General features: G+C 59.6%; 1 protein-coding gene across 1 annotated transcript in view; it reads right to left on the bottom strand.

Moving 5' to 3' along the window:
- Positions 1-16,356, bottom strand: part of wdr81 (WD repeat domain 81) — a 51,637-nt gene that overhangs the window by 16,082 nt on the left and 19,199 nt on the right. Inside the window, exon 4 of the mRNA XM_059973737.1 lies at positions 9,828-9,993. Within this exon, the coding sequence (XP_059829720.1) occupies positions 9,828-9,993 (166 nt within the window). The remainder of the gene's footprint in view (positions 1-9,827; positions 9,994-16,356) is intronic.

Raw genomic sequence — 16,356 nt, forward strand, 5'->3', positions numbered from 1 at the left:
GATTAGAGAGGGTGCAGAGGAGATTGACCAAGATGCTGTCTGGATTAGAGAGGGTGCAGAGGAGATTGACCGGGACGCTGCCTGGATTAGAGAGGGTGCAGAGGAGATTGACCAGGATGCTGCCTGGATTAGAGAGGGTGCAGAGGAGATTGACCGGGATGCTGTCTGGATTAGAGAGGGTGCAGAGGAGATTGACCAGGATGATGCCTGGATTAGAGAGGGTGCCGAGGGGATTGATCAGGATGCTGCCTGGATTAGAGAGGGTGCAGAGGAGATTGACCAGGATGTGGCCTGGATCAGAGAGGGTGCAGAGGAGATTGACCAGGATGCTTCCTGGATTAGAGAGGGTGCAGAGAAGATTGACCAGGATGCTGCCTGGATTAGAGAGTGTGCAGAGGAGATTGACCAGGAAGCTGCCTGGATTAGAGAGGGTGCAGAGGAGATTGACCAGGATGCTGCCTGGATTAGAGAAGGTGCAGAGGAGATTGACCAGGATGATGCCTGGATTAGAGAGGGTGCCAAGGGGATTGATCAGGATGCTGCCTGGATTAGAGAGGGTGCAGAGGGGATTCATCAGGATGCTGCCTGGATTAGAGAGGGTGCAGAGGAGATTGACCAGGATGCTGCCTGGATTAGTGAGGATGGTTTGTGAGGACAGGATGAGTGAGCCAGGGCTTTTCTGGAGTGAGTGAGGGAGGGTGAGGTGACCTGTTAGAGGGGTACAAGATGATAAGAGGTGTAGATCAAGTGGACAGCTGGAGATTTTCCCCCCCCCCCAGACAAGAATGTTTAAGGTGTTGGAGCTAAGTAGAGAGGGGGAGGTGTCGGAGGCAGGTTTTTTACACAGACAGTGGTGGGTGCATAGAACGTGTTGCCAGGGGTAGTGGAATTTTGGCTAATTAAGAGACTCTTAGATAGGATCATGGATAATAGAAAAATGGAGGACTATGTGGGAGGGATGGGTTAGATTGGTCTTGGAGTAGGTTAAAAAGTCAGCACAACATTGTGGGCCGAAGGGCCTGAACTGTGCTGTAATGTTCCATGGACCATATAACATAGGGGCAGAATGAGGCCACTTGCCTATCAAGGCACTCTGCCATTCCAAAATGGCTTATTTATTACCCCGGCCAACTCCATATTCGTGCCCTCTCTCTGTAATCTTCGACATCCTGAAAAATAACCTATGAAGCTCCGCCTTAAATATACCCAATGACTCGGCCTCCACAGCCATCTGTGGCAGTGAATTCCACAGGTTTACCACCCTCTTGCTAAAGAAACTCCTCATCTCTGTTTTAAATGGACGTCCCTCAATTCTGAGGCTGTGCCCTCACTCTCTAACTCCCCCACTATAGGAAACATCCTCTCCACACCCATTCTATCCAAGTCTTTCAGCATTAGGTAGGTTTCACTGAGATCCCCTATCATTCTTCTAAACCCTAGTAGGTACAGGGACAGAGCCATCGTCAGCTCCTCATAGGTTAACCCTTTCTTTCCCAGAATCATTCTTGAGAAGCTCTTCTGTACGGTCTCTGATGCCAGCACATCTTTTCTTAGGTAGGGACCCAAAATTGCTCACAATAGTCCAAGTGCAGTCTGACCGATGCCTTACAAAGCCTCAGCATTACATCCTTACTTCTATATTCTAGTCCTCTTGAAACAAATGCTAACTTTACGATTGCGTTCCTTACCACTGACTCAACCTGCAGGTTAACCTTTCAGACTCTTGCACAAGGACTCCCTTGGCCTTTTGCACCTCAGATTTTTAAATCTTCTCCCTATTTAGAAAATAGTCCACACCTTTATTCCATCTGCAAGACCATACACTTCCCAAACACTGTATTCGATTTGCCACTTCTTTGCCCATTCTCCTAGTCTGTCTAAGTCCTTCTGTAGCCTCTCTTCTTCCTCAAAACTACCTGCCCCTCCACATATTTTCATATCATCTGCAAACTTGGCCACTAAGCCAACAATGCCTTCATCTAAGTCATGACATATAATGTAAAAAGAAGTAGTCCTAAAACTGACCCCTGCAGACCACGTCGCAGGCAGCCAACCAGAAAAGGCTCCCTTTACTCTCCCTCTTTGCCTCCTGACAATCAGCCACTGCTCTACCTATGCAAGTATCTTCCCTCTTACACCACGGGCTCTTATCAAGTTCAGCGGCCTCATGAGCGGCAGCTTGTCAAAGGCCTTCTGAAAATCCAAATCAACAACATCCACTGACTTTCCTACACCCATCAGGCCTGTTATTTTGTCAAAGAATTCCAACAGATTTGTCAAGCAAGATATTCCCTTAAGGAAACCATGCTGACTTTGGCCCATTTTATCCTGTGCCTCCAAGTACCCCAAAACCTCATCCTCAATAATGGACTCCAACATCCTTCCAACCACTGAAGCCAGACTGACTGGCTCATGATTTCCTTTCTTCTGCCTCTCTCTCTTCTTGAAAAGTGGAGTGAAATGTGCAATTTTCCAGTCGAGAATTATTCTAGAACCTCACGATTCATAAAAAAATCATAAAAAAATGCCTCCAAGTTCTCTTCTGCCACCACTTTCAGAACCCTGGCATGTAGTCCACCTGGTCCAGGTGACTTATCCAGCTTCTGACCATTCAGCTTTTGATCTGGTCTTCCATGGGCATCACTCCATCCCCCTCCGTGTGCACCCCCCTTCCCAGAGGACAGAGTAGACAGAGGAAGGCCCCTCCGTGTGCACCCCCTTCCCAGAGGACAGAGTAGACAGAGGAAGGCCCCTCCGTGTGAACCCCCCCTTCCCAGAGGACAGAGTAGACAGAGGAAGGCCCCTCCGTGTGCACCCCCCTTCCCAGAGGACAGAGTAGTGACATAGGAAGGCCCCTCCGTGTGCACCCCCTTCCCAGAGGACAGTGACAGAGGAAGGCCCCTCCGTGTGCAACCCCTTCCCAGAGGACAGAGTAGTGACAGAGGAAGGCCCCTCCGTGTGAACCCCATTCCCAGAGGACAGAGTAGTGACAGAGGAAGGCCCCTCCGTGTGCACCCCCCTTCCCAGAGGGCAGAGTAGACAGAGGAAGGCCCCTCCGTGTGCACCCCCCTTCCCAGAGGACAGAGTAGACAGAGGAAGGCCCCTCCGTGTGAAACCCCCCCCCTTCCCAGAGGACAGAGTAGACAGAGGAAGGCCCCTCCGTGTGCACCCCCTTCCCAGAGGACAGTGACAGAGGAAGGCCCCTCCGTGTGCAACCCCTTCCCAGAGGACAGAGTAGTGACAGAGGAAGGCCCCTCCGTGTGAACCCCATTCCCAGAGGACAGAGTAGACAGAGGAAGGCCCCTCCGTGTGCACCCCCCTTCCCAGAGGACAGAGTAGTGACAGAGGAAGGCCCCTCCGTGTGCACCCCCCTTCCCAGAGGGCAGAGTAGACAGAGGAAGGCCCCTCCGTGTACACCCCCCTTCCCAGAGGACAGAGAAGACAGAGGAAGGCCCCTCCATGTGCACCCCCTTCCCAGAGGACATAGTGACAGAGGAAGGCCCCTCCGTGTGCACCCCCCTTCCCAGAGGACATAGTGACGGAGGAAGGCCCCTCCGTGTGCACCCCCTACCCAGAGGACAGAGTAGTGACAGAGGAAGGCCCCTCCGTGTGCACCCCCTTCCCAGAGGACAGAGTAGTGACAGAGGAAGGCCCCTCCGTGTGCACCCCCCTTCCCAGAGGACATAGTGACGGAGGAAGGCCCCTCCGTGTGCACCCCCCTTCCCAGAGGACAGAGTAGACAGAGGAAGGCCCGTCTGTGTGCACCCCCTTCCCAGAGGACAGAGTAGTGACAGAGGAAGGCCCTCCGTGTGCACCCCCCTTCCCAGAGGACATAGTGACGGAGGAAGGCCCCTCCGTGTGCACCCCCCTTCCCAGCAGACAGAGTAGTGACAGAGGAAGGCCCCTCCGTGTGAACCCCATTCCCAGAGGACAGAGTAGACAGAGGAAGGCCCCTCCGTGTGCACCCCCCTTCCCAGAGGACAGTGACGGAGGAAGGCCCCTCCGTGTGCACCCCCCTTCCCAGCGGACAGAGTAGTGACAGAGGAAGGCCCCTCCGTGTAAACCCCATTCCCAGAGGACAGAGCAGTGACAGAGGAAGGCCCCTCCGTGTGCACCCCCCTTCCCAGAGGACACAGAGGAAGGCCCCTCCGTGTGCACCCCCCTTCCCAGAGTACATAGTGACAGAGGAAGGCCCCTCCGTGTGAACCCCCTTCCCAGAGTAGACAGAGGAAGGCCCCTCCGTGTGCACCCCCCTTCCCAGAGGACAGTGACAGAGGAAGGCCACTCCGTGTGAACCCCCTTCCCAGAGGACACAGAGGAAGGCCCCTCCGTGTGCACCCCCCTTCCCAGAGGACAGAGTAGTGACGGAGGAAGGCCGCTCCGTGTGAACCCCCTTCCCAGAGGACAGAGTAGTGACAGAGGAAGACCCCTCCGTGTGCACCCCCCTTCCCAGAGGACAGGGGAAGGCCCCTCCGTGTGCACCCCCCTTCCCAGAGGACAGAGTAGTGACAGAGGAAGGCCCCTCCGTGTGCACCCCCCCTTCCCAGAGTACATAGTGACAGAGGAAGGCCCCTCGTTGTGCACCCCCCTTCCCAGAGGACAGAGTGGACAGAGGAAGGACCCTCCGTGTGCACCCCCCTTCCCAGAGGACAGTGACAGAGGAAGGCCCCTCCGTGTGAACCCCCTTCCCAGAGGACACAGAGGAAGGCCCCTCCGTGTGCACCCCCCTTCCCAGAGGACAGAGTAGTGATGGAGGAAGGCCCCTCCGTGTGCACCCCCCCCACTTCCCAGAGGACAGAGTAGTGACAGAGGAAGGCTGCTCCGTGTGAACCCCCCTTCCCAGAGGACAGAGTCGACAGAGGAAGGCCCCTCCGTGTGCACCCCCTTCCCAGAGGACAGAGTAGTGACAGAGGAAGGCCCCTCCATGTGCACCCCCCTTCCCAGAGGACAGAGTAGTGACGGAGGAAGGCCGCTCCGTGTGAACCCCCTTCCCAGAGGACAGAGTAGTGACAGAGGAAGGCCCCTCCGTGTGCACCCCCCTTCCCAGAGCAATGACAGAGGAAGGCCCCTCCATGTGCACCCCCCTTCCCAGAGGACAGACTAGACAGAGGAAGGCCCCTCCGTGTGCACCCCCCTTCCCAGAGGACAGAGTAGTGACAGAGGAAGGCCCCTCCGTGTGCACCCCCCTTCCCAGAGGACAGACTAGACAGAGGAAGGCCCCTCCGTGTGCACCCCACTTCCCAGAGGACAGAGTAGTGACAGAGGAAGGCCCCTCCGTGTGCACCCCCCTTCCCAGAGGACAGAGTAGACAGAGGAAGGCCCCTCCGTGTGCACCCCTTTCCCAGAGGACAGAGTAGACAGAGGAAGGCCCCTCCGTGTGCACCCCACTTCCCAGAGGACAGAGTAGTGACAGAGGCCCCTCCATGTGAACCCCCTTCCCAGAGGACATAGTGACAGAGGAAGGCCCCTCCGTGTGAACCCCCCTTCCCAGAGGACATAGTGACAGAGGAAGGCCCCTCCGTGTGCACCCCCCTTCCCAGAGGGCAGAGTAGACAGAGGAAGGCCCCTCCGTGTGCACCCCCCTTCCCAGAGGACACAGAGGAAGGCCCCTCCGTGTGCACGCCCCTTCCCAGAGGTCAGAGTAGACAGAGGAAGGCCCCTCCGTGTGCACCCCCTTCCCAGAGCACACAGAGGAAGTCCCCTCCGTGTGCACCCCCCCCTTCCCAGAGGACAGAGGAAGGCCCCTCCGTGGGCACCCCCCTTCCCAGAGGACAGAGTAGTGACAGAGGAAGGCCCCTCCATGTGCACCCCCCTTCCCAGAGGACAGAGTAGACAGCGGAGGGCCCCTCCGTGTGCACCCCCCTTCCCAGAGGACAGAGTAGACAGAGGAAGGCCCCTCCGTGTGCACCCCCCTTCCCAAAGCACACAGAGGAAGTCCCCTCCGTGTGCACCCCCCCTTCCCAGAGGACAGAGGAAGGCCCCTCCGTGGGCACCCCCCTTCCCAGAGGACAGAGCAGTGACAGAGGAAGGCCCCTCCGTGTGCACCCCCCTTCCCAGAGGAAGGCCCCTCCGTGTGCAACCCCCTTCCCAGAGGACATAGAGGAAGGCCCCTCCGTGTGCACCCCCCCCTTCCCAGAGGACAGAGTAGTGACAGAGGAAGGCCCCTCCGTGTGCACCCCCCTTCCCAGAGGACAGAGCAGTGACAGAGGAAGGCCCCTCCGTGTGCACCCCCTTCCCAGAGGACAGAGCAGTGACAGAGGAAGGCCCCTCCGTGTGCACCCCCTTCCCAGAGGACAGAGTAGTGACAGAGGAAGGCCCCTCCGTGTGCACCCCCCTTCCCAGAGGACAGAGTAGTGACGGAGGAAGGCCCCTCCGTGTGCACCCCCCTACCCAGAGGACAGAGCAGTGACAGAGGAAGGCCCCTCCGTGTGCACCCCCCTTCCCAGAGGACAGAGCAGTGACAGAGGAAGGCCCCTCCCACCGTGTGACTCTCCCTCAGTCCCACCCCTCCCACCGTGTGACTCTCCCTCAGTACCACCCTCCCACCGTGTGACCCTCCCTCAGTACCACCCTCCCACCATGTGACTCTCCCTCAGTCCCACCCCTCCCACCATGGGACTCTCCCTCAGTACCACCCCTCCCACCGTGTGACTCTCCCTCAGTACCACCCCTCCCACAGTGTGACTCTCCCTCAGTACCACCCTCCCACCGTGTGACTCTCCCTCAGTATCACCCCTCCCACAGTGTGACCCTCCCTCAGTACCACCCCTCCCACAGTGTGACACTCCCTCAGTACCACCCCTCCCAGTGTGACCCTCCCTTAGTACCACCCTCCCACCGTGTGACTCTCCCTCAGTACCACCCTCCCACCGTGTGACTCTCCCACAGTCCCACCCCTCCCACCGTGTGACTCTCCCTCAGTATCATCCCTCCCACAGTGTGACCCTCCCTCAGTACCACCCCTCCCACAGTGTGACTCTCCCTCAGTGCCACCCCTCCCAGTGTGACCCTCCCTCAGTACCACCCTCCCACCGTGTGACCCTCAGTATCATCCCTCCCACCGTGTGACTCTCCCTCAGTCCCACCCCTCCCGTGTGACTCTCCCTCAGTATCATCCCTCCCACAGTGTGACCCTCCCTCAGTACCACCCACCCCAGTGTGACCCTCCCTCAGTACCACCCCTCCCACCGTGTGACTCTCCCTCAGTACCACCCTCCCACCGTGTGACCCTCCCTCAGTACCACCCTCCCACCATGTGACTCTCCCTCAGTACCACCCTCCCACCATGTGACTCTCCCTCAGTCCCACCCCTCTCACCGTGTGACCCTCAGTACCACCCTCCCACCATGTGACTCTCCCTCAGTCCCACCCCTCCCACCGTGTGACTCTCCCTCAGTACCACCCCTCCCACCGTGTGACTCTCCCTCGGTCCCACCCCTCCCACCGTGTGACTCTCCCTCAGTCCCACCCTCCCACTGTGTGACTCTCCCTCAGTACCACCCTCCCACCGTGTGACCCTCCCTCAGTACCACCCCTCCCACGGTGTGTCTCTCCCTCAGTACCACCCTCCCACCATGTGACTCTCCCTCAGTACCACCCTCCCACCATGTGACTCTCCCTCAGTACCACCCCTCCCACCATGTGACTCTCCCTCAGTACCACCCTCCCACCGTGTGACTCTCCCTCAGTACCACCCTCCCACCATGTGACTCTCCCTCAGTCCCACCCCTCCCACCATGTGACTCTCCCTCAGTACCACCCTCCCACCGTGTGACTCTCCCTCAGTATCATCCCTCCCACAGTGTGACTCTCCCTCAGTATCATCCCTCCCACCGTGTGACTCTCCCTCAGTCCCACCCCTCCCACCGTGTGACTCTCCCTCAGTATCATCCCTCCCACCGTGTGACTCTCCCTCAGACCCACCCCTCCCACAGTGTGACCCTCCCTCAGTACCACCCCTCCCACAGTGTGACTCTCCCTCAGTATCATCCCTCCCACCGTGTGACTCTCCCTCAGACCCACCCCTCCCACCGTGTGACTCTCCCTCAGTCCCACCCCTCCCACCGTGTGACTCTCCCTCAGTACCACCTCTCCCACAGTGTGACTCTCCCTCAGTACCACCCTCCCACCGTGTGACTCTCCCTTAGTCCCACCCCTCCCACCGTGTGACTCTCAGTATCATCCCTCCCACCGTGTGACTCTCCCTCAGTCCCACCCCTCCCACCATGTGACTCTCCCTCAGTACCACCCTCCCACCGTGTGACTATCCCTCAGTACCACCCTCCCACCGTGTGACCCTCCCACAGTGTGACCCTCCCACCGTGTGACTCTCCCTCAGTATCATCCCTCCCACAGTGTGACTCTCCCTCAGTATCATCCCTCCCACCGTGTGACTCTCCCTCAGTCCCACCCCTCCCACCGTGTGACTCTCCCTCAGTATCATCCCTCCCACCGTGTGACTCTCCCTCAGACCCACCCCTCCCACAGTGTGACTCTCCCTCAGTATCATCCCTCCCACCGTGTGACTCTCCCTCAGACCCACCCCTCCCACCGTGTGACTCTCCCTCAGTCCCACCCCTCCCACCGTGTGACTCTCCCTCAGTACCACCCCTCCCACAGTGTGACTCTCCCTCAGTACCACCCTCCCACCGTGTGACTCTCCCTTAGTCCCACCCCTCCCACCGTGTGACTCTCAGTATCATCCCTCCCACCGTGTGACTCTCCCTCAGTACCACCCCTCCCACAGTGTGACTCTCCCTCAGTACCACCCTCCCACCGTGTGACTCTCCCTCAGTATCATCCCTCCCACAGTGTGACCCTCCCTCAGTACCACCCCTCCCACAGTGTGACTCTCCCTCAGTGCCACCCCTCCCAGTGTGACCCTCCCTCAGTACCACCCTCCCACCGTGTGACCCTCCCTCAGTACCACCCTCCCACCGTGTGACCCTCAGTATCATCCCTCCCACAGTGTGACACTCCCTCAGTACCACCCCTCCCAGTGTGACCCTCCCTTAGTACCACCCTCCCACCGTGTGACTCTCCCTCAGTACCACCCTCCCACCGTGTGACTCTCCCACAGTCCCACCCCTCCCACCGTGTGACTCTCCCTCAGTATCATCCCTCCCACAGTGTGACCCTCCCTCAGTACCACCCCTCCCACAGTGTGACTCTCCCTCAGTGCCACCCCTCCCAGTGTGACCCTCCCTCGGTACCCGCCCCTCCCACAGTGTGACCCTCCCTCAGTACCACCCCCGCACAGTGTGACCCTCCCTCAGTACCACCCCTCCCACAGTGTGACCCTCCCTCAGTACCACCCCTCCCACAGTGACCCTCCCTCAGTACCACCCCTCCCACAGTGACCCTCCCTCAGTACCACCCTCCCACCGTGTGACCCTCAGTATCATCCCTCCCACAGAGTGACATTCCCTCAGTACCACCCCTCGCAGTGTGACCCTCCCTCAGTACCACCCCTCCCACAGTGTGACCCTTCTTTAGTACCGCCCTCCCACATTGTGACCCTCCCTCAGTACCGCACCTCCCACAGTGTGACCCTCCCTCAGTCCCACCCTTCCCACAGTGTGACCCTCCCTCAGTACCACCCCTCCCACAGTGTGACCCTCCCTCAGTACCAGCCCCCCACAGTGTCACCCTCCCTTAGTACCGCCCTCCCACCATGTGACTCTCCCTCAGTCCCACCCTTCCCACATTGTGACCCTCACTCAGTACCGCCCCTCTGGGTGTGACTGAGTGGGACTGTCAACTGCAGCCTCTTGCCCCCAATGCTGCCCTGTCACACCCAAGAGTGGAATGACTTGCCCTGCACCCACCTTCTCTCGCAGGTCGTGCACGACAGAGAATCCCAGTAGGAATCGGCCCAGCATCTCCGTCATGTGCTGCATCACCATCTCCTGGCCGATACGCAGGCAGACCAGGGCAAGCAGCCCGAGGGTCTTCAACCCCAACACAGAGCGGGCTGGGGCCCCACCTGGGAAACTGAGCAAACCCCTACCGTCAGCAGCTCCAGGGGAGTCCGTACACCCACACTGAGACCGGTTCACAACACCCCCACCCACACTGAGACCGGTTCACAACACACCCACCCACAGTGACCGGTTCACCACACAGAGCGGGCTGGGGCCCCACCTGGGAAACTGAGCAAACCCCTAACGTCAGCAGCACAGCCAGAGCTCCAGGGGAGTCCGTACACCCACACTGAGACCGGTTCACAACACCCCCACCCACACTGAGACCGGTTCACAACACACCCACCCACACTGAGACCGGTTCACAACACCCCCACCCACAGTGAGACCGGTTCACAACACCCCCACCCACACTGAGACCGGTTCACAACACCCCCACCCACACCGAGACCGGTTCACAACACCCCCACCCACAGAGACCGGTTCACCACACCCCCACCCACAGAGACCGGTTCACCACACCCCCACCCACAGAGACCGGTTCACAACACCCCCACCCACAGAGACCGGTTCACCACACCCCCACCCACACTGAGACCGGTTCACAACACCCCCACCCACAGTGACCGGTTCACCACACCCCCACCCACAGAGACCGGTTCACAACACCCCCACCCACAGTGACCGGTTCACAACACCCCCACCCACACTGAGACCGGTTCACAACACCCCCACCCACAGTGACCGGTTCACAACACCCCCACCCACACTGAGACCGGTTCACAACACACCCACCCACAGTGACCGGTTCACCACACCCCCACCCACAGAGACCGGTTCACCACACCCCCACCCACAGTGACCGGTTCACAACACCCCCACCCACACTGAGACCGGTTCACAACACACCCACCCACAGTGACCGGTTCACAACACCCCCACCCACAGAGACCGGTTCACCACACCCCCACCCACAGAGACCGGTTCACAACACCCCCACCCACAGAGACCGGTTCACAATACCCCCACCCGAGACCGGTTCACAACACCCCCACCCACACTGAGACCGGTTCACAACACCCCCACCCACACAGAGACCGGTTCACAACACCCCCACCCACACTGAGACCGGTTCACAACACACCCACCCACAGAGACCGGTTCACCACACCCCCACCCACACTGAGACCGGTTCACAACACCCCCACCCACAGTGACCGGTTCACCACACCCCCACCCACAGAGACCGGTTCACCACACCCCCACCCACAGAGACCGGTTCACAACACCCCCACCCACACCGAGACCGGTTCACAACACCCCCACCCACAGTGACCGGTTCACAACACCGAGACTGGTTCACAACACAGTGACCGGTTCACAACACCCCCACCCACACCGAGACCGGTTCACAACACCCCCACCCACACCAAGACTGGTTCACAACACCCCCACCCACACCGAGACCAGGTTCACAACACCCCCACCCACACCGAGACTGGTTCACAACACCCCCACCCATAGTGACCGGTTCACCACACAGAGCGGGCTGGGGCCCCACCTGGGAAACTGAGCAAACCCCTAACGTCAGCAGCACAGCCAGAGCTCCAGGGGAGTCCGTACACCCACACTGAGACCGGTTCACAACACCCCCACCCACTGAGACCGGTTCACAACACCCCCACCCACAGTGACCGGTTCACCACACCCCCACCCACACCGAGACCGGTTCACAACACCCCCACCCACAGAGACCGGTTCACAACACAGAGACCGGTTCACAACACCCCCACCCACAGAGACCGGTTCACAACACCCCCACCCACAGTGACCGGTTCACCACACCCCCACCCACAGAGACCGGTTCAAAACACACCCACCCACAGAGACCGGTTCACAACACCCCCACCCACACCGAGACCGGTTCATAACACCCCCACCCACACTGAGACCGGTTCACAACACCCCCACACACAGAGACTGGTTCACAACACCCCCACCCACACCGAGACCGGTTCACAACACAGAGACCGGTTCACAACACCCCCACCCACAGTGACCGGTTCACAACACCCCCACACACAGAGACCAGTTCACGACACCCCCACCCACACCGAGACCGGTTCACAACACCCCCACCCACACCAAGACCAGTTCACAATACCCCCACCCACACCGAGACCGGTTCACAACACCCCCACCGAGACCGGTTCACAACACCGAGACCTGTTCACAACACCCCCACCCACCAAGACCGGTACACAACACCCCCACCCACACCGAGACCGGTTCACAACACCCCCACCCACACCAAGACTGGTTCACAACACCCCCACCCACACCGAGACCAGGTTCACAACACCCCCACCCACACCGAGACTGGTTCACAACACCACCACCCACACCGAGACCGGTTCACAACACCGAGACCGGTTCACAACACCCCCACCCACACCGAGACCGGTTCACAACACCGAGACCGGTTCACAACACCCACACCCACTGAGACCGGTTCACAACACCGAGACCTGTTCAGAACACCCCCACCCACTGAGACCGGTTCACAACACCCCCACCCACACCGAGACCGGTTCACAAAACCCCCACCCACACCGAGACCTGTTCACAACACCCCCACCCACAGAGACCGGTTCAGAACACCCACTGAGACCAGTTCACAACACCGAGACCTGTTCAGAACACCCCCACCCACAGTGACCGGTTCACAATACCGAGACCTGTTCACAACAACCCCACCCACAGAGACCGGTTCACAATACCCCCACCCACTGAGACCGGTTCACAACACCGAGACCTGTTCACAACAACCCCACCCACCGAGACCGGTTCACAATACCCCCACCCACTGAGACAGGTTCACATCACCGAGACCTGTTCACAACAACCCCACCCACCGAGACCGGTTCACAACACCCCCACCCACCGAGACCTGTTCACAACAACCCCACCCACTGAGACCGGTTCACAACACCCCCACCCACCGAGACCTGTTCACAACACCCCCACCCACACCGAGACCTGTTCACAACACCCCCACCCACCGAGACCGGTTCACAACACCCCCACCCACAGAGACCGGTTCACAATACCCCCACACACAGAGACCGGTTCACAATACCCCCACCCACCGAGACCAGTTCACAACACCCCCACCCACAGTGACCAGTTCACAACACCCCCACCCACACCGAGACCTGTTCACAACACCCCCACCCACCGAGACCAGTTCACAACACCCCCACCCACACCGAGACCTGTTCACAACACCCCCACCCACCGAGACCAGTTCATAACACCCCCACCCACAGAGACCGGTTCACAATACCCCCACACACCGAGACCGGTTCACAAAACCCCCACCCACACCGAGACCTGTTCACAACACCCCCACCCACAGAGACCGGTTCACAACACCCACTGAGACCAGTTCACAACACCGAGACCTGTTCAGAACACCCCCACCCACAGTGACCGGTTCACAACACCGAGACCTGTTCACAACAACCCCACCCACCGAGACCGGTTCACAATACCCCCACCCACTGAGACCGGTTCACAACACCGAGACCTGTTCACAACAACCCCACCCACCGAGACCGGTTCACAATACCCCCACCCACTGAGACCGGTTCACATCACCAAGACCTGTTCACAACAACCCCACCCACCGAGACCGGTTCACAACACCCCCACCCACTGAGACCGGTTCACAACACCCCCACCCACACCGAGACCTGTTCACAACAACCCCACCCACACTGAGACCGGTTCACAACACCCCCACCCACTGAGACCGGTTCACAACACCCCCACCCACACTGAGACCGGTTCACAACACCCCCACCCACTGAGACCGGTTCACAACACCCCCACCCACACTGAGACCGGTTCACAACACCCCCACCCACCGAGACCAGTTCACAACACCCCCACCCACACTGAGACCGGTTCACAACACCCCCACCCACCGAGACCAGTTCACAACACCCCCACCCACACTGAGACCGGTTCACAACACTCCCACCCACAGTGAGACCGGTTCACAACACCCCCACCCACAGTGAGACCGGTTCACAACACCCCCACCCACACTGAGACCGGTTCACAACACACCCACCCACAGAGACCGGTTCACAACACCCCCACCCACAGTGAGACCGGTTCACAACACCCCCACCCACAGTGAGACCGGTTCACAACACCCCCACCCACAGTGACCGGTTCACCACACCCCCACCCACACCGAGACCGGTTCACAACACACCCACCCACAGAGACCGGTTCACAACACCCCCACCCACACCGAGACCGGTTCACAACACCCCCACCCACACAGAGACCGGTTCACAACACAGAGACCGGTTCACAACACCCCCACCCACACAGAGACCGGTTCACAACACAGAGACCGGTTCATAACACCCCCACCCACACTGAGACCGGTTCACCACACCCCCACCCACAGAGACCGGTTCACAACACAGAGACCGGTTCACAACACCCCCACCCACAGAGACCGGTTCACAACACCCCCACCCACAGTGACCGGTTCACCACACCCCCACCCACAGAGACCGGTTCAAAACACACCCACCCACAGAGACCGGTTCACAACACCCCCACCCACACCGAGACCGGTTCATAACACCCCCACCCACACTGAGACCGGTTCACAACACCCCCACACACAGAGACTGGTTCACAACACCCCCACCCACACCGAGACCGGTTCACAACACAGAGACCGGTTCACAACACCCCCACCCACAGTGACCGGTTCACAACACCCCCACACACAGAGACCGGTTCACGACACCCCCACCCACACCAAGACCAGTTCACAATACCCCCACCCACACCGAGACCGGTTCACAACACCCCCACCGAGACCGGTTCACATCACCAAGACCTGTTCACAACAACCCCACCCACCGAGACCGGTTCACAACACCCCCACCCACCGAGACCTGTTCACAACAACCCCACCCACTGAGACCGGTTCACAACACCCCCACCCACCGAGACCTGTTCACAACACCCCCACCCACACCGAGACCTGTTCACAACACCCCCACCCACCGAGACCGGTTCACAACACCCCCACCCACAGAGACCGGTTCACAATACCCCCACACACAGAGACCGGTTCACAATACCCCCACCCACCGAGACCAGTTCACAACACCCCCACCCACAGTGACCAGTTCACAACACCCCCACCCACACCGAGACCTGTTCACAACACCCCCACCCACCGAGACCAGTTCACAACACCCCCACCCACACCGAGACCTGTTCACAACACCCCCACCCACCGAGACCAGTTCACAACACCCCCACCCACAGAGACCGGTTCACAATACCCCCACACACCGAGACCGGTTCACAAAACCCCCACCCACACCGAGACCTGTTCACAACACCCCCACCCACAGAGACCGGTTCACAACACCCACTGAGACCAGTTCACAACACCGAGACCTGTTCAGAACACCCCCACCCACAGTGACCGGTTCACAACACCGAGACCTGTTCACAACAACCCCACCCACCGAGACCGGTTCACAATACCCCCACCCACTGAGACCGGTTCACAACACCGAGACCTGTTCACAACAACCCCACCCACCGAGACCGGTTCACAATACCCCCACCCACTGAGACCGGTTCACATCACCAAGACCTGTTCACAACAACCCCACCCACCGAGACCGGTTCACAACACCCCCACCCACCGAGACCTGTTCACAACAACCCCACCCACCGAGACCGGTTCACAACACCCCCACCCACAGAGACCGGTTCACAATACCCCCACCCGAGACCGGTTCACAACACCCCCACCCACACTGAGACCGGTTCACAACACCCCCACCCACACAGAGACCGGTTCACAACACCCCCACCCACACTGAGACCGGTTCACAACACACCCACCCACAGAGACCGGTTCACCACACCCCCACCCACACTGAGACCGGTTCACAACACCCCCACCCACAGTGACCGGTTCACCACACCCCCACCCACAGAGACCGGTTCACAACACCCCCACCCACACCGAGACCGGTTCACAACACCCCCACCCACAGTGACCGGTTCACAACACCCCCACCCACAGTGACCGGTTCACCACACAGAGCGGGCTGGGGCCCCACCTGGGAAACTGAACAAACCCCTAACGTCAGCAGCACAGCCAGAGCTCCAGGGGAGTCCGTACACCCACACTGAGACCGGTTCACAACACCCCCACCCACACTGAGACCGGTTCACAACACCCCCACCCACAGTGACCGGTTCACAACACCCCCACCCACTGAGACCGGTTCACAACACCCCCACCCACTGAGACCGGTTCACAACACCCCCACCCACACCGAGACCTGTTCACAACAACCCCACCCACACTGAG

The sequence above is a fragment of the Hypanus sabinus genome, chromosome 6, assembly GCF_030144855.1.
Source record: "Hypanus sabinus isolate sHypSab1 chromosome 6, sHypSab1.hap1, whole genome shotgun sequence".
Lineage (NCBI taxonomy): Eukaryota > Metazoa > Chordata > Chondrichthyes > Myliobatiformes > Dasyatidae > Hypanus > Hypanus sabinus.